The sequence below is a fragment of the Harpia harpyja genome, chromosome 18 (genome assembly GCF_026419915.1).
Source record: "Harpia harpyja isolate bHarHar1 chromosome 18, bHarHar1 primary haplotype, whole genome shotgun sequence".
NCBI classification, from domain to species: Eukaryota; Metazoa; Chordata; class Aves; order Accipitriformes; family Accipitridae; genus Harpia; species Harpia harpyja.
This window is the reverse complement of record NC_068957.1, coordinates 16,603,359-16,626,820: the sequence shown is the minus strand read 5'-3', so window position 1 is coordinate 16,626,820 and position 23,462 is coordinate 16,603,359. Positions and strand designations below refer to the sequence as shown.

General features: G+C 40.1%; 1 protein-coding gene across 3 annotated transcripts in view; it reads right to left on the bottom strand.

The window, feature by feature from the left end:
* Positions 1 to 12,363: 12,363 nt before the first annotated feature.
* WDR44 (WD repeat domain 44) overlaps positions 12,364 to 23,462 on the bottom strand; it is a 28,861-nt gene continuing 17,762 nt past the window's right edge. For all 3 annotated transcript variants that reach the window (XM_052813506.1, XM_052813505.1, XM_052813507.1), the window contains 10 exons: positions 22,407 to 22,545; positions 22,247 to 22,311; positions 20,886 to 20,999; positions 19,922 to 20,044; positions 18,167 to 18,358; positions 17,902 to 18,003; positions 16,310 to 16,425; positions 14,755 to 14,882; positions 13,908 to 14,039; positions 12,364 to 13,453 (listed from right to left, as the gene is read on the bottom strand). In XM_052813506.1, the coding sequence (XP_052669466.1) occupies positions 13,359 to 13,453; positions 13,908 to 14,039; positions 14,755 to 14,882; positions 16,310 to 16,425; positions 17,902 to 18,003; positions 18,167 to 18,358; positions 19,922 to 20,044; positions 20,886 to 20,999; positions 22,247 to 22,311; positions 22,407 to 22,545 (1,206 nt within the window). In that variant the 3' untranslated portion in view covers positions 12,364 to 13,358. The remainder of the gene's footprint in view (positions 13,454 to 13,907; positions 14,040 to 14,754; positions 14,883 to 16,309; positions 16,426 to 17,901; positions 18,004 to 18,166; positions 18,359 to 19,921; positions 20,045 to 20,885; positions 21,000 to 22,246; positions 22,312 to 22,406; positions 22,546 to 23,462) is intronic.

Below are 23,462 nucleotides of genomic sequence, written 5' to 3'. Positions count from 1 at the left end.
CAGGGTTTGCTATAGGAAAGGCCACGATCCCATGTGCCTGCCCGGCTGCAAAGGCAAGAAGGAAGGAAGCGGAAGGAAGGTCCCTCAGGACTGAAGTTAATTCCTAGTCCTTGTTACTTTGTCATTGTGCACTGTTTTTAAGGATGGTGATTTTGAAATTATAATAGATGTAGAGCGAGCCATTGATCCTTCATGTTTTGTACGTTAAAGCCTTACTTTTAAATATTTTGACTTACTTCATTGTGTGCTCTGTCTTTGCAGCAAGATACCGCACTGGACAGAGTTGCCATGTAGTCATACTCTTAAGGATTTTCCACATATTGTGCCATATGGCTGGTTAAATACTATCTACAAAGACCTCATTGGAATTATAGGCATGCCGTAAGTCACACAACATATAGAGAAATTGTTTCGATTACGAGAGCCAATCTGTAGGGGGTAATGAATACAGCTATTATGATCCAAACTGTTCAAAATGTTATTTGTGACTTCCAAAGCATGCAAGTCAGTTATTGTTCTGCTTTTTAGCAGTTCACTGAAGGGGCAGCAGATACCATTTCATATTAAACACTGCTCTGATTTTTTACACCAGAGGCAAAACAAATCTAAAAGTTTACTGTTAATTATCAAATATCTACTAGATGAGGGACAGAAAAAAAAGAGAGTTTGAGCCAGAGAATTAGCATTTTCACAAAGCTTTTCCAAATCTGTCTAAATAAGGAAGCAAAAAAACATTGTGACGCATGATTCCAGCTGCAGCACACTGAGGTTCACTTCCTTACCCCCACACCCATGCACATTCTTGCAGGGATTTTACCAACAACTTTAGATCATTACACCACACAGCTCCAGTGACTGCACTGCGATGAACTGGGCTATGGCTATACTGGTAAGTAAAATTATTAAGTCTCATTTGCCTGGCTGCAAGAAGACAGGTAACACAACGATGCCTGTCACAGAATGGGGTAGCCTTATTCATCCTGCCTGCTCGGGAGAGCCCCTGGCCCCTGCGGTTCCTCAGAGCAGGCTGGGCACTGCAGGAGAACACAAGCCAGCACAAGACAAATGATCAGAGGCCAACACTTATGGCAGTGCCATTTCTGCCTTCAGTCTGCTACATTAGGAACATCTCCAAGAACCAGAGTGTTTGCCAAGGGGCTGAGAATAGCGCTGTGACGGGTCACTTGACAAGAAATAAAATCATCCCTAGAGCACCCACTCCTTGTTTATCCAGTCAGAAGCAAAAAGTTCCTACTAAGGTTATGAGCTTGGTTTGGTGCCAGTGAGGGGCTGCATCTGATCAGCTGCCCATCAGCATCCCACTCAACTGAGCTAAGCAGGCATGGAAGACCAGTGAACAGTGAGGCTGTTTTTTCGAGCTAAGCATGAAAACAAAAGGAAAATAGAAGCAATGGGAAGGACACATCACATGAAAACAACATGCAGAAGACTGTGACTCCCTCTCAGGAAGACCAAACATCAGAATAAGAGTCTCAGGCACAAGGAGTACTAAGGCAAGACAACAGCAGCCACAGCACCACTGTGACAAGACAAACCCAAGGTTGCAAGGATTGTGGTTTCATCTCCTTTTTCACAGGGAAGAAAGGCCAGTAATTGTTTATCAGCATAAGAAAGGCACCCAAGAACATGCAGGGGCATTCTGGAGGTGCTGAGGAACTGCACTGCCTCAGATAACCAGTCTGCTTTCTTGAATTCAGCCTGCCATAGGGAACTCACAGACTCAACAGTACTAACATTTTCACCTCTTCGTTGAGACTAAAGCCTTGAGGTCCCCGACGTCATTTTCATCCCAGGCCTTTCCAAAACATAAGCATCATTGAAATCGCTTCCATTTTCTTCCCACGTACACAACTGCAGCTTCTCTTTTGCCTTTAGCAGATTCAACCAAGAGCCCTGAGCTCCAGGCTCTCCAGTTGATGGGCTACAGCTGATGGATTGACTGCCCTTTTCCCAGGCACATGCGTTTATTGGAAGCCCAGGAACAGCAATGAACACCAGATTCTCTGAGGAGAGAAAGTGTCTTTGCTGTAGGCTGAGACTGTATTTAGGACAGGCAGCTCTTCCCACTTCCTTTGTCTGTCACCCTCTACTCACCAAGTTCAGTCAGGGAATTCCTCTTTCTGAGGAAAGAATCAAATTCAACAGAAATGTGCTCTGCTACTGGCCAGGCTTTATGACCCACCCAACCCAAAAGGAAACTTCAATAAAACATAAGAAAAAGGAGAAAAGGGAGAAAAAGGAGAAAAGGGAGAAAAAGGAGAAAAGGGAGAGGAAAACGATCTGCTGAAACAACACGGAGTTCACAGGCAAGAGGGAACTCCTGGCTGATCCAAAACAACCAGCCTGTAACAGCTTTTGACTTTGACTATCAACTTGTAAAAACTGAACCATTCTTACAGCAAGCACGGAATTAATGACGTGACACTAGAAAAACAGTGGAAATTTCAGTGTTTTGCATTATGTGTGTTGATGGTAAAAACCCACAATATCAGGGTGTGGGCAAAGAGCTGTGCAGGTTATTTCAGCCAGCAGCCAAGGAGGAGATTTGAAAGGAAGGGAAGGATGATGCCGTACTACAGACAATCCTTTCACCCCAGAAATCTTAGTGTTCCCAGAGAAAACAGCAACCCAAGATAACCGCAAAAGGAGACATATGCATCTTTACACAACTTTCTAAAAAGTTAAATTCTTAACCACATCATTCAGACCACCCGGGGTTTGCTTCCCAAGCCATTGGGGCATCCACACCTGCCTGGCTGATCAGAGGGTGAGCAGCAGCACCAGCGTGCAGTGACTGGTGAGGAAACACACTGGAAGGTATTGCATGCCACCTCCTCCCCAGGCCTAGTGGACAGCACATGCTACAAGAAAACAAAATTTGCAGAAGACATTGTATTAGACTGATAGTGGAATCCTTCCCACTTACCAGTAACACCATAGCACAGAGGACGCATTAAGGAACAATCAAATTTTTTTTGGCTAACATCTATCAGTCTGCAGCTCACACTGATATAAGATCTGGAACCATATATAGGGGACTCCTGGACCAGCTCTGAAAACATCCCAAACAAGTTGAAGGGTTAGTGGCAGGCTTAGGATTTCATTTCTCACAAGCCATCGAAAAAAAAGGCACTTAATATGATTAGACAATAATCCTGTTTTGCACTGCCTTCAGTGGTTATCTGTGGGCCTTTTTATCACCTGCAAATGGGCCTATCCCAGAAAAACACTTAACTATGTGATTAACCTTAAGCAGGAGATTCCTCCTTCACTCCACTGGATAGGGGCCTGCGTTCCTCCAGCAAACCTGCAGGACTCAGTAACCCAGATCCAGACATGCCTTTTTGCTGGGGAGGAAAAGATTATAAATGCCATTACCTCTTCAGTTTCCCAGCTTGAAAATTCCTTTGAGATACAGCTGTGATGTTTTAATGTATTTTAAATACTTCAAGATATATTAAAAAAAAAAAAGTGGCCTGATAATCACATCTGCACATTCACCACTCTTGATGAGAAAGCCAAGACACAGACTGCTCCAGTTCCACAAGTGAAGAACTTCTTAAGTAATGCTTTTTGTGTAGCTCATGACCCCTGTCAAAGCAAGGGAAAAACTATGTATTTGGGTAATCTGACCAGACATTGCTCCTTAGTTATACATGCAGCCAGCCAGCACTTCTGGTGAGCCCAGAAGTCCAGTTGTAGCACCAGGACAGTTATAAACACCATGCAAGGCTGGATATGGCAAGAGCAGCATTCGGACTCACAGCTACTGCTGTTACTCCCTACGTGCCATCTGTCCTGCCTACTGACTCGTGTCACTTACCACTAGAGCTGTCAATGGGGCTGTAAATAAGCAGCTACTTATTGTTGGCTTCTCTACACCTGTGAAGGGAGCATGCTCCAGCTGTGCAGCAGTAAACTGATGCTTAATTCAGGGCTACAACGTCCTTGCCCTTAAAGGGCTGCCCTCTGCTGACTTACCCAGGATTACATGGGCACAGCTCCTCAAAGATGGGAGGAATGCCAAGTCCAAGCACCGCCTTTCCCAGAAGGGCACCATCCGGGTGAGCACTCAACAGGATCAAACACTACTGCACCTCAAGCCAGGGCTGCTCCTGCAGATGCGAGCTGCAGCAGCCACACTGTGTCCATGGCTGCTGGTGCATCCTGTGAGCTCCCGCCAGCATTCACCTTCCTGGAAAAGCATACAAGGGTCTGCAGGGACCACGGGTAAACTCCTCCATGCAATAAGGGTCGGTGAAGTAGCACTAGGAGGTACCACCAGTAATGGTGAATTCCTTTGACATACCACACTGTCCTTAGCATAGCTATAAGACTTAAAGGGACAATATTGCCCCAGTGGCCACTAGATTTTTGTATTTTGTTGAAGTACAACAAATAAAAGTTCTCCCAAGGTTTAGTTCCTGGAAAATAAGATACCTTGTCATAAAATCTGATTTAAGAAAATGAAACTGAGAGACATGTTGCTTCTCAAACACCTGGTGTTAACTATTTTCAGATACAGAACTACAAATTAGATGGACAGCTACTCCAGCATGTCTCTAAATTTGCCCTTCTTAATTTTTTTTTTAAGAGGCTTTTTTTTTTTTCTTCTGCCACAGAGAACTGGACAGGGATAAAACCTTCCCTAATCACTTCAAGTATTCTGTACACCCAGACAGTGGAAGGGAGAGGGGCCAAGACACGGTTGTTGGCAAGGGCGAGCAGGACCCTACTGGGCTCACTGTCCAAGTGGAGAGTACCAACAGCTACTGCAGAGCTGCTGCCTGCACCAACACTTCATGAACATGGTCATACACAGCAGCAACAGCACTGCCTCAGCTGGCTCACTGCCTGTGAGACATCCATCCCTAACCCTAGTGAGCAAAGCATTGCAAAGACACACTTTCCCTGGTGCAAGAACAACTTCTGGTAAATTGAGCCCACCAGAGAACACTTCAAGGGGCAGAGGCTTGGGTCTGTTCTAGTGTTTGACCACCCTGACAGGAAAAAAAAAAAGCCAACCCACTTTTTCCTCATATTTAAATGGAATTTCCTATATTTCATTTGTGCTCATTGCCTCTTGTCCTTCCACTGGATACCACCAAGAAGTGTGTGCATCAGTTGTCTTTACCCTGTCAGGAATTTACACACATGGGTAAGATCCCCTCCTGAGCTGCCTCTTCTCCAGGCTGAACAGCCCCAGCTCTCTCAGGCTCTCCCCACGTGTCAGATGCTCCCAGCTCTTCATCATCTGCGCAGCCCTTTGCTGGACTCTCTCCAGTACATCCATGTCTCTCTCATACTGGGGAAGCCAGCACTGCACACTCATGAGGCCACAGAGCTGTGGCCTCATCGGTGCTGAGGAAAGGGGAAAGATCATCTCCCTTGAACTACTGGCAAGGCTCTTCTTCGTGCTGGCCCTCTTTTCTGCATTACAGATTACAACTAAGCAGATGGGAGTGATGGTATGAAAGTACAGCATTTGGTTTAAGAAGTAGAGCTGTATGGTAATGAAGCAGAATCCAGCTTATGAGTACTCCCCTATTTATCTTCCTCTGCTTGAAGTCTTTAAAGATCATTTACAGTAACTGCCGCACAAGGGGATTATTAAGATCTCACACAACTCCCATGAGCATCTAGCTCGGACAAAGACGACAGCAATTAAGAGGATGATATACACAGCTGCTGGACATCCCACTTGAGGTCAAAATGACATTGCTGCCTGGTCTCAGCCCAGTATTTTACAGGACAAGTCTGTGTGAAAAGGCAGAAGAAAAAAGTGGTAAAATCTCCATGATGCTTTTTTCCTTGTACAGCTATGCTAGGCCAACTGGAAAACAGTATGAAGGGGTCACCATCGTTCAAATAAATCTATTTCGCAGTAAGCTCTACAACATGAAGCACTGCACTTAAATCAGCCAATATAAGAATCTCTCACCGTTTCAAAATTTCTGAACTGCGCTACTGTTCTTGAATATCTGTTTCCAGACAGCAAAAGCAAGGAGCTACAAGGGCAGCTGTGTGGATCTCCTGCTCCTTGGGCAACCAGGAGTTGAGGTTGTGCCCACGGCAGGCTGAGGAGTGGTCTGGGGCTTTCCAATTCTCTTTTCTGAATGCCTTGTGTAAATGTGTGTGTATGACACTAGATCCATTACAGAGCTCTTGCTGCCAGAACAATGCTTTGTCTTCACCTTGAAGACAAGGCGGCAGGAACAGGGCTGAAGTCCTGTTCTGAAGGGGATGCTTTCATAGGCAAATGTTGGCCAAGCCCAGAAGCAAGACTGACCTACTTGACCTAGTAGGCATGAAGAACTAGCTGATTTAGGGACCTGGCTCTGTCACAGTATTCAGAAGTGTGCTGATCACAGACGAGACAACTGTAAGCAGAACAGGCTGCAGTGTGGTCTGGTCTAAAAGAAGCTCTAATTGATATTTATTCTGGAACTCCATGTCACTCTTGAGCCACTTTTCCACATGGAGGAATGAAGTCTTGGCCAGCACCCCCACTACCTTCCCAAGCTTTCCACATCTTTCCTCAAAGGTAGAACAGTGATGGCTAGTTGGGGTTTTCTTACAGAAGGACAGTGAATTCTTGCAGACAGCCATCTCTCCTTCCAGAGACAAAAACTTCCCTAGCTTCAGTGGCATCAGCAGAACTGACACTGTCCTGAAGTAAAGCAGAGCACTTTTGCAGGTATGACAGCAGCTCCCACCCATGTCTCACAAGATGGTTGTTCTCATGGGAGGAAGTCTGATAAGGTTAAGCCTACCTGTTGATGTGGTTTTCTTTTTTGCCCCATGACCTTTCATGCTTCACAGATGACAACATGCTTACTTCAGTTCTTCAGGATTTGGTAGGCAGATATTATTCTCAAAGCACCCAAGTGTCTAGGAGGACAAGCCCCACTGAACTGGATAATGTAACTACAGGATTTTCACTCTTGTGAAAACACAGATTCATGGATTAGATTCTTAATCAATGAAATCAAAGGTTAGCTTAGAGGAGAGAGAGAGAGCCTGCTGTTGCCTTACATTAAATTCACATTACAGAGGGCTTGTCAAATGCTACCTGGATTCTGAAAGCCTTGTAAGAATTTCCTGTGTTGGCACTGGAGCCAAAGGTTAATGGTCTTTTGCCATAAAAACATCTGGGTTCAAAACAGAATGATGGAATAGAACAACGCCAGCCTGTTGTCTGGGTCTGTTTTGTTCAGTGCTTTGAATTAGCCCAGCATGTTGTGTGGCTGCCCTCTTCAGACTGTATTCTATGCCACAGAAATTTTTTTACGCTTACAGGCAACACCAAGGTGCACCAAAAATAAAAAATGGTTTTTTTGAAAAAGCTTTTCTGGTTTAAGAATAGCATTTGGATATCAGGAGAGGTCCAAATGAGCAGAGGCACCCAGACAGCAGACAGAAGCAATGGCTGGAAAGAACTGAGCAAAGATTCCATTTTGATAACAACTTCATCCCCACGATCAATTTTCTTTATAGTTTTCCTCAGCTTAAGCAGAGTACCCATTTTTAAAGTATTAGCTGTCAAGGTTACTGGCTGTTCCACAATAAATCTATTCAGGCCATGATCATTGCTCCTCATAACTTCCAGTCCAGTGCCTGATTAGTTTTGTCTATCAAAACGAGATCCAAAAGCATGTCCTCCTATCAGCTGCCATATCTTTAGAATTAAGAAAAAAGCCCATCTAATCTTACTGATTTTTAGAATGCTCAGCAATATTTGACAGGAAGTGTTCCTTACAGGTTTTCTTTCTTCAAAGTACAAGAGGTCTTTAAGGTCTGTTTCTGAATTAGCCTATTTCCCATTTGAAATCACATTTTTTCCAAGCTTGACTACTTTAAACACAAATACCCAGCAGTTTACAATGAGAAAAAAGAAAAACAAATTTAAATTTAAGTAAATGCACACATTCACTCATCAATTATTACTTGTTTCTGTCACAGAAGAAATTAAAAGTAGGTGCCAAATAATAACTGGGAATATACTAACATATTTCGTGGCAAGTAAGAAGAATCTTACCTACACCTGTGACGGATGACAGAACTAGAGAAATATTATGCATTTTTGGAGGAGTCTATGTCCTTCTCAGACAACCCTAGCAGCTGTAGCACGCATACCGGGGAAATACAGAACGTGTTTGACACTGTGCTCACCTCTAGTACTAGAAAAAACATCACCATGGGTACAAGCATAAAACCTACCAGCTCACCATGTAATCTGGGGAAAACCAACTCCACTGCAGTCTTAAAACCCACCTTTCACAAATTTTCCCAAAGCAAATCCAAGTACAATCTGAGTAGCGCTGTGGATAATGTAATTCCGAGTATCTATAACATCTTGCAAGAAGTGTGACCTCAGTAAGAACTTGCTGAATTTGTAATAAGTTTTAGAAGAGTTTTTCCTGAGCAAGTACATACTGTAACAGTTAACGAGGCCTCCAACTGTTGAGCCCTTTAACTGACAACAGTTTAGAGGAAGCTCCAGCAGTGCTGAGTTTGAGAAAATACTGCACAAGGCCTTTCAGAGATTTCCATGAAGCTAAGTCTTGAGGCTAAAAACACTGAAAAGCCAGAGATGAAAATGAAGTGACTGTTAAAGACACTGATCAACACTGATCCCAGCTTTGTATCAGACAATTTAGCAGTTATGTCCATAAGAACAGAGCCTGTTGAAGAACTGAGCAACTTAAACACAAATTCACCTAAGCAAAGCCCAGTAGGACTAAAAATACAAAAATAGCATTGGAACATTTAGATATACAACCAGAGGAAGTAAGTAGAAAAAGAATGAGACACGACAAGAAAACACTTGCTGTGAGGCTAGTCAAACACTGGGACAGGTTACCTAGGGCAACAACTGTGGAGTGTCCACCCCTGGAGACATTAAAAGCCCAACTGCACATGGTCCTGTGCAACTTGCTCTGCCCCAATTGAGCAGGGGGGGCGTTGAGCTCCAGAGGTCTCCCTGAACCTTGAGTATTGTGTGATTCTGTAACAAGCTGTTCTGATAATCGCCATAATATAATGACAGCCTTTATTCAGAAGGGTACTTAAGGGTATGCTTAAATTTATGCATGAACCCTACAAAAGTCAAAGGAGTTGCAGTTACTGGAAGCAAAAATTTATTTGCACACCCCTAAGCATATGCTCTTCACTTACTGCTGTTGAAGAAAAATTTACCCACAGGCTTAAACAAGTACTCAGGTCCTTTTCTGAATGGCCTTTTGTCTGTTCTTTTGTACGTAGCATTTGGCTTCACTAGTTTTTCGTGCTCCATTTACTTAGCATTATGTTCTGATCAGATTTCCACACAGAAGCCTGAAGCACTGTCACTGAAGCACATACAAGAAGAAATGACCAGTTTCTAATCATGTGAACTAAAAAGCCTCTGCAGCATCTTGGCAGCAGGCCAACACTATTAGCAAAATACTAGGAAAGCAGAAGTAGCAGCTATAGCCATTAGCATAAAGAACCTGGAATCACGACTCCAGTACCATGTCCTCAGAACTAGTCAACAGTTCCCTACAGCCTTCCAGTTTGTTCCCACACTCACAAAATGAAGCAATGTGCTTATATGCAGTTCTCAAACAAACAACATAATCTATCATATATATAACTAGAGAGAAAAAACACATAGAAAACAGACATTGACAAAATACAAATATTGCATTGCTTGATATTCCAGTAAAAAGCAGCATGCAAGTTTGCTTCAGAAGATAGCAGCTTAGCATTCACTTACACTCACAAGTTCATTCTGAGTCAAGTTTGAAGAGTGGCCAGTTTCCAACATTTTCCTGAACACATGTGCAGCAAATTGCTAATGGCAGGCAAAAAAAAGCATACAGCAGCTTTCCCTGTGCCTGATGAATCAATTCTGCCTTGTCTATGGCTAATATTCTTATATTTAATAGTGTTAGCATCATGTCAGTGGCTGAGTTCAGCATTGCTTTCAGTTAAAAAACCAAAAAATGTTACCAACCAAAAGAAACAAATACCCCCACCCTTTTTAACTTGAGAAAACATGACTTGTGCAGCATTTAAAGATCAAATTTTAGCATTGTTCATCTACTTGAACTGTTGTTTTTGTCCTCTGCACATGCACTGGGCTTGGTGCCCAGTAGTGAGACAAAGGTAGCAGAGAAACAGCTTTGTTTCTATTCATAGCTGCTTGCTGCCAGAACAAGCTGACAAGAACCAGTTACAGTAGAAATTAGGTGTTGAAGGGAAGAGTTCAAGTGATCTACAACACTCCAGTCAGCTCATTTTATCTCCTGCATCAAGGTCCTGTACAATGGCAATTCCTCGCCTCTGCCTCCTGAGAATTCTCAACCATATTCTGTAAGCAGAATTTTGATTACATGGATGTCAACAACTTCTGTTAAAGAACAAAAGGTTAAGTAGGCCCTTGGAAGAAGCAGTCCAGAAAGGAATCCCCCAGCACAAAGGGAAGTGTTTTATTTTAACAGACTTCCACCCATGCTTTGCTTCTGCTCGAGGGAACACCACTTCCCAGTGCAAGGGCACAACCTGATGTACATACAGTGAAGGCACTTGACTGAACAAAACAGGCTCAGCAGAGTAACTGACATTTACCTGCAACTTAACATTTACCTGCAAGGAGAACTTGGATGCTCTAGACAAAAGCAGAACCCAGCTGTGTAAGGTACCAGACAAGCCTTAAGACCCAGTAGTGGACAAGATTAGACCAGATGCAGCACCACTCTGACTGGAATACCACTTAAGTGATGCAACTTTTGGAAGGAGAGGGAAAAAGGCACTGATTTCCGAACCATTAAAAATGTGCAACAGTTCAACTGGCGAAAAAGCATAGAGAATATTAGATCACCGCAGAGGAGCACCAGAACTGTGAGCATTAGAAGCTAAACATCAAGATAAATGGAAGTCAAACATCTTCCTCAAGATCAGCTTTGTTTACTGCCTGCACAAGATCCTGGATAATGAACAACAACAACCTTTTTTATGATCACCTGAGTACTTAACAGGTCCAACACAACACCTTACTAGAGCTCCTGGCAGCTACAAGGCGAAACTACCATTTCAGCTTAGGTCTCCAAAGCAGTCATGTTTAAAACTTAAAAAAAATCCAAAACATTCAGATTAAGAGGTTACAGAGGAGACTTTTTGTGTAGAACGTTTAAAACAACCTGCCAAGATGCATGTCATTAACATTACAGGATCCCTCCTGAAGCCCACTTAGTTCCAAATCTACATCAAATACTGTATGTTGACGGGAGCCAGGTCTTCAGTAACTCTGAAAATCTGGGCTTGGACCCATCCTTTTATTTGTATTTCTTCCCAGCTAATAAATGCTCCCTCCTCCTGTTACTCATTACTAATTTTTGCAATTCCTGTTTTAACTATAATATAGGGAAAGCGGGAATGGCACAGCAGCAGACCTAAAAAAATAAGCATACCCCCAAAAAACCAATGCAAAGCCCATACACCTCTTTCTCCAGACTGGGCTTCTAGTTCCAGAGACGGGACGGCCATATGTGCCAAGACACTAGAGAGAAGGCACCTGTAAGCAAAGTGATGGTGTTCGTACTGCACAAAGCAGCTTCTTAGCTTGCATTTGTCACTAAATACGTAGAATATCTATAGCAAACTCCAGAAGTGTCTGTGATCAGCTCACGGGAATCACAGTCAATTACAGTCTTCTACATATATAACCTATTACAGAAACTCATTTTTGGAGTCACAAACCATATGTCTTCTTGTGCCATCTCCTCACTTCCGTCAATTCAGTGGAGCTCAAAGTAACAAAAAGTCTTGAGAGAGTTCAGCTTGTCTCATCTATACAGGTATTTTCAAATCTGAGAGTCAAACTTACTCCAACTGTGTCAACTGAAAATAATTTTATATAGCGTGTACCATTTTTGTATTTATTTTGTCTGATGATATACCCCTTGCAACTGCCTTTCTTATTCAAGACAATTTTACACTAAGTCATGGTCAAATTCACCTAAGTAAAAAAGAATTAGAAGAAGAGTGAGACTCATTTCCTGCCTTTCCATGCCTTCAGTCTTCCACTAATGGGAAGGAGAGGATTCTTTACACACTTTTGAAGTCTCCTCCTCACACTAAACTATCATATAACTACTCTTAATTCTGCTTAATATCCAGTTGCAGTACTCCATTCCCTATTACTTCAGAAAGCAAGCTGTCATCAAAAAAGTGACAAGATCAGGAAAAGTAGAACTCAAAAGTTAACAAGTGCACGCAAGATCAATGATCCAAGAAACATGTCAAAACTACTTAAGACAAAAGGCAAATTTATGAATCAAAATGGAAAAGAAGCAACAATTTCCAAGTGTGTGACCAAGTTTAATGATACATCTGTTCTCTGAAACACTTGACCATCAATAACATTTCATGGGTTATGATGCCCAGAATGTTACTTCATAGGTGTTTTATATGAATATTTACAAAGACTTTCAAAATTCAGTGGCACTAAACAAACAAGAAGAACTTAAAATTTTAAGCTACAATGCTTAAAAAATGTAAACAGTTTATTTTACATAGTTGTAAAATATAAGAACTTTCTAATGCAGCTTAATTTTATCTGGAAGGTGAATATATCCTGGTGCCCGTGAACAAGGAATGAGAGAATTCTTTACACAAGTATTGTGCTCCAGTGTGCAAAAAAATTATATATAAGAAAGGAATCTAAAGTCCACAACAATTAAAAGACAACAAAAAAATTTTCACGTCCTGAAGTTGAGAAATTTATAAAAACATTTACACATGATTGCTGACTCATCAAAAACTTGCATAACTTAAAATTCTGAACATTAGCTACTACAAATTCAAGATCTCTCTCAAATGGAATTTTGTGCAAAGATCAGACTAGATCATTCAGCATTTTTCCAGACATACCTCCAACCTTCCCTTCCCGTCCCCATTCCTGACATCTAGTGGCCAGAAGCAGCACTAAAATCCTTTTGATATATGTTCAAATTAGTGCATGTAACCAAAAGGCACACACATGTGTGAATACGTTTTCGTGCAGAAACCTGTGCAGGTTCACAATTATGTTGCAAAACAACTGTTCATAGAAAGTTTAGAGTCTAATGTTTGGCAGGATTATTCTTACACATTCCTTTCTATTCTACAAGCCCAGGTGTTAATAGGTAGACACTGCTTTCCAAGGTTCCAATATTTGAGTAGCCTTAAAATAAAGATTTAAAAAATAAATCAGCCTGTAACATTATTATATTAGATACTTCACTTTTGCCCGCATTATTTATGGAATTTTAATCCCACAGTACCATAGCTTTATGCTGTCAGTTGCAAAACAACTAAGATACATATTTCTTTTTGTTAATGAAGACTTTGATTGCTCCAGTAAAGTCAGCAGATAAAAGCACTTCTGTGTGATCTGTCTTCAAAGCTCCTTGATAAGGAAAGAGAATAAACTGTTAGTTCATTAAAAAAAAAAAAATATATATAAAAATCAAGCTCTTATTGAAAGATAAGCTATCACTGCGACACCCTTCTTCCTCTATCACATTCCTGTTATCTAGCCAATACTTCAAGAAACATCTGCATTGCTAGGAAAGGGACTTTTTCATTATATGTTGGTACAGCTCTACCTCCTAACAGCTCAAGTGTAAAAAGAGTAATCCTAAACTACACAGGACAACAGCTATGACCCTCGCTTCACATTCTCTCAGGTTTTAAGAATGCAACAGATGCTAAAATGTTCAACTGCTAAGGTAGGAATATATATCCATGCCACTGTAAGGACTTTTCTTCTCAAAAAACCCTCCTCCCAAATTGAAAGTATTCTTCATAATCTTTTCCTCCTCATACCATGGTATTAAGCAGGGCTCATCTTAAACACCTACCAGAGGGTATGGTATCTGATGTTTCAGAATCTTCTCCCTTACTTTCAGCTTCTTGCTTTTCAGAAGTTTCCAGTGACACCATCAAACCAGGATTGGGAGCAAAAATCGCAGATGTGACCACTGCATTGTGTGCTTCAGAAAAACAATCCAATTTTGATTACCTTGTTTCAAGGAATTGTTAATTTTACAAGAATAGCAGGCATAAATATTTTAGTAAATATCCAAGAACCTCAGTGCTAGTGGCACCAGGTAAGCTCATCATTCAAGGAGCATTTGTCATTGTTTTATAAGCTTAGGGATCTCCGAAGTTCCTGGAAGTGCCCAAAACTAACTGGCAAGAGCTCCAACATGTTTGATATAAACATGGCCCAAACATTTCCCCAAAACTGCGTATGTGTGGAGGAGATAAAAGAGTTGCTTTTTTTTCTTTCTTTTTTTTTTTTTTTTAATCTTGCCATGAAAGAAAAAAGCTTGCATTTGTTTTCAAAGTCACTTTTCTATAAAGGATCTAAGGATTGATAATTATTTTAATTTCTACACTTACACAATCAAGTTCTGCCAGCAAAACATTACATTCATTCAGAATCTCTTACTGAAGCTGGACAAAAACCCTTAGCTACTCTGTCTCTTGCCATCCCAATTATGCATCTGTAGAGAGTTTCCTGTGGACAAGGTTTTCTGACAGTTCACTTATTGAAAATCCACCAATTACAATGCATATTGCTAACAATTTGTTCAAACTACATGAACAGCATTGCTGAGCAAATAAAGAACTAGATGATAAAAATATTTAACTTTTGAAATCATACAAGCTTTGATAAAACAAAGATCACAAGTTGAATTTTACCTTTAATGCCTTCCCAGAAGTCATTACGGTCTCTTCTTACAGATGTAAACTTGCTCAAGTCATGGTATGTACTCCAAATATAAACATATTTGTCTTCTGAACCACTTACAATGTAGGTAAAGTCATGGCTAAAGATTCAAAGAAGGAAAAACATTACTTTTCTTAGCTGTTCAAACTACCATTACAGTAGCCCTCCAGATGACCTGCAGCTTTACAAGTGCAATCAGGCTAAGTTCACAGTTCAAACTGATCCTTTATTTTCATGACTGCAGCTCAAAAAAAGTACACAGTTCTTAAATGAATGTGCATGCAAGCTTCCTGATGCTCTCCCTCTGGAAGAAAAAATAGTTCTTATGAATAGCACACAGCAGCTGTTCTCCTGCATCTTCTGACACAGAAGAGGGTTAATCTGACAGCTATAATCAGCAACAAGAAAATGGCATAAACTTTAAGTGCAATTTGCCTCTGAGTCTGGAACCTGTGTGAACATCTGAGACTGTGTAACAGGAATTGTTTACAATATAATCATGGACAAAAAAACCCCCACACAGATAGAAGATAAAAGACACTCAACGAGATTGTAACCATGTGACTATATAATACACACTGACAGAGACAAAACAGTACCTGCAAATCCAACTCAAATATTTACTTTTATTTTACCTACTGCATGAGTATGCCACATATCTAAAATCTAACACTAACTATGCTATGGCCCTGTAAGTAGAAATGACTTAATTTGGGAAATTAAATCTTGAGCAGGGAGGCTGCACAAGATGACCTCCAGAGGTCCCTTCCAACCTCAACCATGCTGTGAAATACTGTGAAACGATCTTTAAGGCTGACCAAGGCCAACAGCTGACAATCAAGATTAAACTTGGCATTATTCCTTAAGCACTGCCGCCCTCCTCCACTCAAACATCCAGATTAAACAGATACCCAAATGTTTTTTCCCTTCAGCTTCTGCAACACTCAAAGAGGGAATAGAACAAATACTACTCCATCTCTTTTACTACCTTAAAAACCAGTATTTCCATGGCAGTCACAGTAATATACTCAAACTCAGAAAAGCATCTTAGGCCAGCACAGAAAAAGAAGAAAAAAGAATTCCAACTCAGATTTGCCGGCTGTTTCCTGACAGTGATGATACACAGGCAGTGACCAACAGCCTTGGGCAACAGTTGGGTAACCAACACATCTGCAACAATACCTGACGAAATTAAGGAAATAAAACCTATTTATCACAGAGGAGAGAAAAGATGTGGTGTCCCAGCCCCACCAGTTCTAGCACAGTTCCTGCATTTACAGCAATAGTAATGAACATGCATCGTACTGTCAATACAAAAGGATTCACTCATTCACAGAAGCTCCCTGCTCATAGGCAGCTTTGTCATTCTTGACCAGAGCCTTTAGTTACCTTTGTATTCTGAGCCAAGTAACATTTCAAAGGCTCAGCTTCATACCAAGGCAAACAGATTATTTAAACAAAAGCCTCTGTCCTTCAGCCACAGCATTTCCCAAATCCAACAACTCCATTGTTATAATACTGTCTTACCTAAAGCTGGCTTTGATTTGGCTGCTGCTGTTGACATAACCTTTGTATTTCATCGATAAAGACAGATCTCTTAGGTCATACAATCTGATTCTGGAATCATTTGATGTCACTAGTATCTAGAAAATAAATAAATAAAATTTAGGAGTGGAAACCATTAGCATGTCCAAGAAGGAGCAACAGAGTTCATTCAAACAGTCAGAATTCCAGTCCTTTTGATTAAAAAAAGTGACACAGACAAAGAATACACCCAAAGAAGCAGAACAAGATCTAGGACAATGACATTTTTCTCTCCCATCTTCTATCAATGGACAGAACACAACTTCACCATCAAGATCATCCTGACTGGTCTGAACCAGAACAGCTGTATTTACTGAAGTAAAATGTAGGGCCAAAGAACAGTCATCAATTTGCAAAGAGTATTTTGGAACACATTCCACAATAATAGAGCAGAGCAGCTATTCTGGTGAGGTAAATTTCTGGAGTCATGACCTATCAGTCATGAAGCACAGATCAGAAGCCATTATCTGCTATGTAAACAAACTGGGCTTTTCTTGGTTGATGTGAGTTTGCTTCCCTTCCACATTTTTCAGATCAGAAGCTTAAATGTACTTATAAGGAACAGAGAAGTCTATGAAAGGGTTGTCAAAATGCATAAGGGCATTCAGCTGATTAGCCCTTTCATGGTACCTTAGAACCAGAGCAGACTGTAGGTTAGCAATAAGTCTCAAGATGATACTAGGAAAAGGATATAGCAGAGTAGCCAAACAAATACCAACCCCTACTTATCCAATAATTTATGCAACAAAGTTGTGACAACTCTTGGAACACCATCCGATTACAGAACTTCCTATTTGTTTTCAAAAGAGTTCTTGCTGAGCTGTGTTTTACTACATCATCTAACATGCCAACACACAGCATCTGATGCAAACCCAAAGGCACTATTGATTTCTGAATCTTCTGCATGTCTTTGGAATTAAGTAATTTCTGTCATTGATAAGAGTACAATATAGGTGATAACAGCTGGTGATCTACTACTCTAATAGAGCCAGTTGTTCACCCCACATCACCCCTGAAACTTTATATACAAGTGAGAAACTCTCCAGCTTTAGATTATCACTTTAATATTCAACAGCACTTTCTTTGCTTGATGAGAATTTGACCCTTTCACAACATAAGATTTCAGTTTAGACTGAAGCTAAACAAAAGGACTGATTCTGAAGAACAGAGTACACTTGTTTGGATAACAGCTTTTGAGCTTTCAGCATTTTTCAGCTTCTGCATAAAGTACATTTCTAAATGAATATTAAATTCGAGAGAAGTTAGTTATGCCAAAGAAGTTTTCACTGAAAGCCATCTGTAAGCATTTTCTCACCTTTGCATTAATCAGAGCGTAATGTCATTTAAAAAAAAATTCTATTTTACCACTATTTAGTACTGTATTAGCAATCAAAGACTAGTGTTCATTTTAGTAGTGTTAAAAGACTTCTGATTTAAGTCAGTGACTACAAACAAGACTTAGCACAAACTTACTAAGTGCTAGATATAAACATCAGACTCCAGTACTGAGCCAAAGTTGCACTGAAAGACAGTACCTTATTTTCTCCAGGCAAGGGTTCAATGCCAGTAATTTTTCTTCCAACTCTATTTCGGCCTCTGGTAGAACGCACATGTATTTGTGTATGGTACTTCAAGTGCTGAAAAGATATTAAAATGTACCCTGATTTGAAATAATTGTGAAAAAACTTTATTTTGTTTCAAGTTCTAATAGGTTTGTTTCTTGATATTTAAATAAGCATGACTTCTAAATCTATTTGTTATTTAACATAAAAAAAATACATAGCCTGAAAAAGTTTTTACCTCTGTGTCATAGAAGATGCATCTTCCATCATATGTGCCTATGACAGCATATTTGCCATTCTGACAGAAGTTGGCAGCTGTAATCAATTTTGTCTGCCCATCTACTTCATTCCATAATGCCACTTTTTTGTCAGGAATGTTCCAGAGTCGGAGTTTCCCATCCAATGAACCACTTAAGAAGTACCTGTCATCCTGAGAGGACACACTACATTAATCACCGCTTGTGCTATGAGGATGCCCTGATTTCCTTAAAACCTTCCCGTCCCATTTCCAAACAGCTTCCCTCCAGAACCTCCCAAATAAGAGCTCTCATCTGAGTTGATCATAATGTTTAAGAAGGCTGAAAGACCATGTTAAAATTACTGGTAAATGGAGATCCAGTTTCTTACAGATTTTTGACAAGATTACACATATGCAGTGTGTATACCTGTCCTGGTTTTGGCTGGGATAGAGTTAATTTTCTTTCTAGTAGCTGGTATAGTGTTATGTTTTGGATTTAGTAGAAGAATGTTGATAACACGCTGATGTTTTCAGTTGTTGCTAAGTAGCATTTATACTCAGTCAAGGGTTTTTCAGCTTCTCACGCCCAGCCAGCAAGAAGCCTGGAGGAACACAAGAAGTTGGGAGGGGACACAGCCAGGACGGCTGACTGAAACTGGCCAAAGGAATATTCCATACCATGTGACATCATGCCTAGCATATAAACTGGGGGGGAGTTGGCCTGGGGGGGGGGGGGGGGTCACTGCTTGGGAACTAACTGGGCATCGGTCAGCAAGTGGTGGTGAACAATTGCACTGTGCATCACTCGTTTTGTATATTCCAATCCTTTTATTATTATTGTCATTTTATTATTGTTATTATTATCATTATTAGTTTCTTCCTTTCTGTCCTATTTAAACTGTTCTTATCTCAGCTCACAAGTTTCACCTTCTTCCTTTCAATTCTCTCCCCCATCCCACTGGGTGGGGGGAAGTGAGTGAGCGGCTGCGTGGTGCTTAGTTGCTGGCTGGGCTTAAACCACAACAATACCTCAAGTTAGAAAATTGTTCACTGTTAACACAGTTACCTTTTACCCTCTCAACATAAGTTAGAAAAATACTAACCTTTCCAGGAGTTAAAAGCTCCTTTCAGAGTTCCTGATACATCTACCGGTTGTGTATATTCAGGGAACACTGAAAAACACTCTTCCTCTACTTAAGTTTTATTAATATTAGGAAGCTTTATTACCATATTTTTTAAAAGAAAAATCATAAAATAAGATAGGTTGGAAGGGGTCCCTGGAGGTCTCTGGTCCACCTCCCCTGCTCACAGCAAGGACAGCCTCAAAAGTTTGATCAGGCTGTAGAGGGTTATAACCTGTCAAGTTTTAAACATTCCCAAGCATTCTGTGGCCTCTGGACAATCTGTTCAATTTCATTATGATTTTTTTCCCCACTAATATTTAATCGCAACATCCCCCATTGGAAATTCTGACTTTTCATAAAGTTACACAAAACTATACCAGCTTTGATGTTATAGCCAATAGAAAATTAACTTCCCACATCATGCCTACAAATGGTTAAACCACATGGACACTCCTGGCGAAGTTTAGTGAAGATGAACACTTACAAGCTCCAGAATATTATCCAATAGGGATATTTTTAAAGTGCACAAACTCTATTATTCAATTATTTTTTTTTTAATTGAAAATAAAGGGGAAGGACTCTTGTAATTTTAAATTCTGCCTCTCTAGAAGAGAGAGGGCAATACACTTACCCTTGGATGGAATGCTATAGCAGTGACAAAGTCTATATGCTGGAAACAGCAAAGACATTCTCTTCTTGATATGTGCCATAATCTGACAGTTTTGTCCATGGAAGAAGAAAGCAAGAAGTAATTCTGTGAAACAAGAGAATTCCATGGTTATTAACAGACACAAAAGTAACAGAAAAATACAGAAGCAATCTGATTGGTAAAGCCTTACCAATTTCTCTGTTGCCATGAAATGCAACATTTTATCCTTGCGGATAAAATGTTTTATCCAAATTATCATTACTGATTGGTGCTTTCCTTAAGACCAGTATAATGATGCTTAGTCACAGAAAATTTTCTGGAATAATCTCAATGGAAATGAGTACTTGGAAAGTAGTTAAAGTATTCAGAGAAGAAACAGCACAACAGGCTTCAGAGAAGGGGTGAGAGTCTCTCCTGCCTAAGATCCTTCAGCTAGACTGCATTCTTAAAATTACAACTGTATTCCAATGTGGAGAATTAATTGAATAAGCTTTATGTGAAGCATTTTGAAAGTTAAGCACAAGCCAATTCTCTAATTTTAAGATATATGTATATATTCAGCAACTTTAGAATCTGTACACTTTGCAAAAAGAGTGAAGCATACTGAAGACAAGAAAAGTGATAACACCATAAATCAGAAATCATACAGCTCAATGGAAATTCCTCCAACTGTAAACAATTTAACTTCACTATTGAATACACAATTGTAATTGTTATTAGTTTGATTTTTTTTTTTCTTTAAGATGACTTTTAATTAGACAAGCCCAAGAAGTTTGGTCATTTTATACCAACTATTTTGGCTGGAATAAGTGTTGTCTCTACAAACCTCTTCTCTTAACTTCAGTGATTGTTTCAAATTGTTTAGATGTATGGTTCCAATGGCAATTAACAAAATAAAACAATGAAAACACAGGAGAACTGTGTAGTCTGTATTACGCTGCCTTACTTTAGACCAGGAAAGATCAAGAAGATCTGCTGTATGCCCTTTGTATTTGCAAAACGGTCGTTGACGAAACGGGGCATTTTTATCATCCGGGTCTTCATCAACTCCACTGCAAATCTATCAGAGAAATGTATAGAAACATGTTACAAAATGTTAGCTGGAAAAATTACAATAAAGCAAATACCGCTTACAAAAAGTACAGGGCCAATAACAGTTTGAAGAACAACTCTTATGACTTTAAAATAAGCTACACTGCACTAATAAACAACCAAAGTAAATTTCAAGTACAATGGGCTGTAAAACATTATCTTGAAATTCCAAAATCAAGCAGCTTTACTTTTTCCATCCATACAGCATTTATTCAGTGGGATAAGCTTGACAGCAATTTAAGCAAACATCTGAAGATAAGCTTTTGGAACAATGTGTATCGACCTTGAAAACTGCATTCCAATTTAGAATATAAACTGTGAGTTAAAGTTTCCATGTTTCTAGTGCACATCAAGAATGGTAACTTCCTCATAAAAGACCCTTTCAGAACAAACAGGTACAAAATAAAAAAAAACCCTAGAAGTTCCTATATAAAACCTCTCCAGCAAAAAAACCACTCAAAACAACATCCCTGGTGTGTGTGGCTAAGCAAGCCTATTCATTTACCTGAGGTAAAGAAAGATTCCTGGGCTGCCCCCACCTCCCGCCCCCACCAAAACAGGGCACATTAAATAATGCTACTGCTAAAATCTTTGCTTAAACCATGATTTTGTCATTTGTTTCTTACACTACTGGAAACCAAAAATAGAAAAAACTCCACCTTAAATACATTGATTTTAATGGCAAGTTTACTAAAGTATCTGAACACTCTACAGGCAAGAGTGTCTTAATTTTCGTCAGTCATGTTCCATTTTATTCTACATGGATTTGAAAAATTTGAATACATGAAGTTTTATTATGCTTCTGAGTATCCCATTGTTCAGTTTGACCTTCCTCAGAAAAGACAGCATCAAGTCAGATGTTAACCATAAGTAATGCTCCGAGGCAAAACACTAAGACAGGAAATTCAACAATGTAGGTTTTTTCTCCTTTAGCATTTCACTCAGAAATCTACTCTGGCAGAAGGCCACAACAAAGCTCTGCAGATTTTGTAATGCATTAAGTTTGGTGACATACTTTCTTGCTTGCAACCCATACATGTGGGATAACAGTATTTGACTGAAGATGGCTATTGATAAGACAGTTTGTCCATGCCTCAAAGACACAAGCCAAGAACTCTTTAATGTGTGTTTGGATAAAGCAACAATGAAGATCTGGCACTACAGAACAATGTGACCCTCCCCACCTCTTCCACTCCCAATACCTAGCATACATACCCCTGCATCAGTATCAGACTTTGAGGAATTCAGACTCTCTTGAGATGGGGAGGGAGAGACACGGCCTAGAACACAGGCAGAAACACCATGGTCAACTCTAAGTTCCCAAATAACTAGAATTTCTAGCGTTTTAGAGTTTGAGCAATGCATAGAAAGATACCTTCTGTGTTGTACTTCATTCGCATGTTATTGAAATAGTCAAAAGCATTCTTTAAAACCCATATTCTTACTACGTTGTCCTGTCCCGCAGATGCAAGTAATCGACCACAGTGAGAAAATTTCATCGTCCAAACAGCACCCTGTCAAAATCAAGAGATCATTGTTTAAGTGCCTTTTTCCATACCAAAAAGCCTTTCTGTAATGTCAACTGACAAGATTTAGGACATATACAAGATACCACAACTAAAATAAATTGTAGATCAAAACAGTGAAAAGTAACTGTTAAGACTGGTAGATTGTGTAACATACTTACAAAACAGTTTGAAAGAAACAGCCCACAGGGCAGTTTACTGTAGGAGAGGAGTTAAGGGAGCTCAGCACTACCACAGCATTCTACATAAAACTGGCAGGATTAGTAAGTCAGCCAACCAGGGTTCTGAGTGACTTATAACCTGCTATTTGATTTGTAGCTGCACTTGAAGTTACACAAGCTGTGCTAACACTTTTTTTTTTTTTTTTTAAAGTAGAAATTGTGCTTGGTTACATCAATTCTGGCAACCAAAATAAGTACTACATCTATTTGTTAAATTCAGAATTGGCATAAGGATTTTGCAAAGCCTGTGAAGACAACAATTATTTCTCCACTGCAAAGTCCGAAGAATCAGTAGTCAATAAAACACTGCACCAGACAAGCAGTATTTCATTTCCTCCTGTTATTTAATGAACAGCTATTAGGCATTTGATTCCACCAACCTAGCATCCTTTCAGGATGCTTTTGGGGAATTTCCTAGGTTTTAAAAAGTCAAATACTGGCACGACGGAAACTAACACAGATGGATTACCAGTAGGGTGGGAAACTTTAGTTGTGGATGACAAGCCTGAAATCTCTGGTCACCAAACTGATTGCTGTAGGTCATTATCTTTAGCCTAACACTTAAAGATGGGAGACTGTTTCAATTGTTGTCAGACAGTTGCTGGCAGGAGAAGAATCTGGGAAGTCAGGAATACTAGAATGTTTTTCAGACTGCAGGGAAGCATGCACAGTTCCAACAGTGAT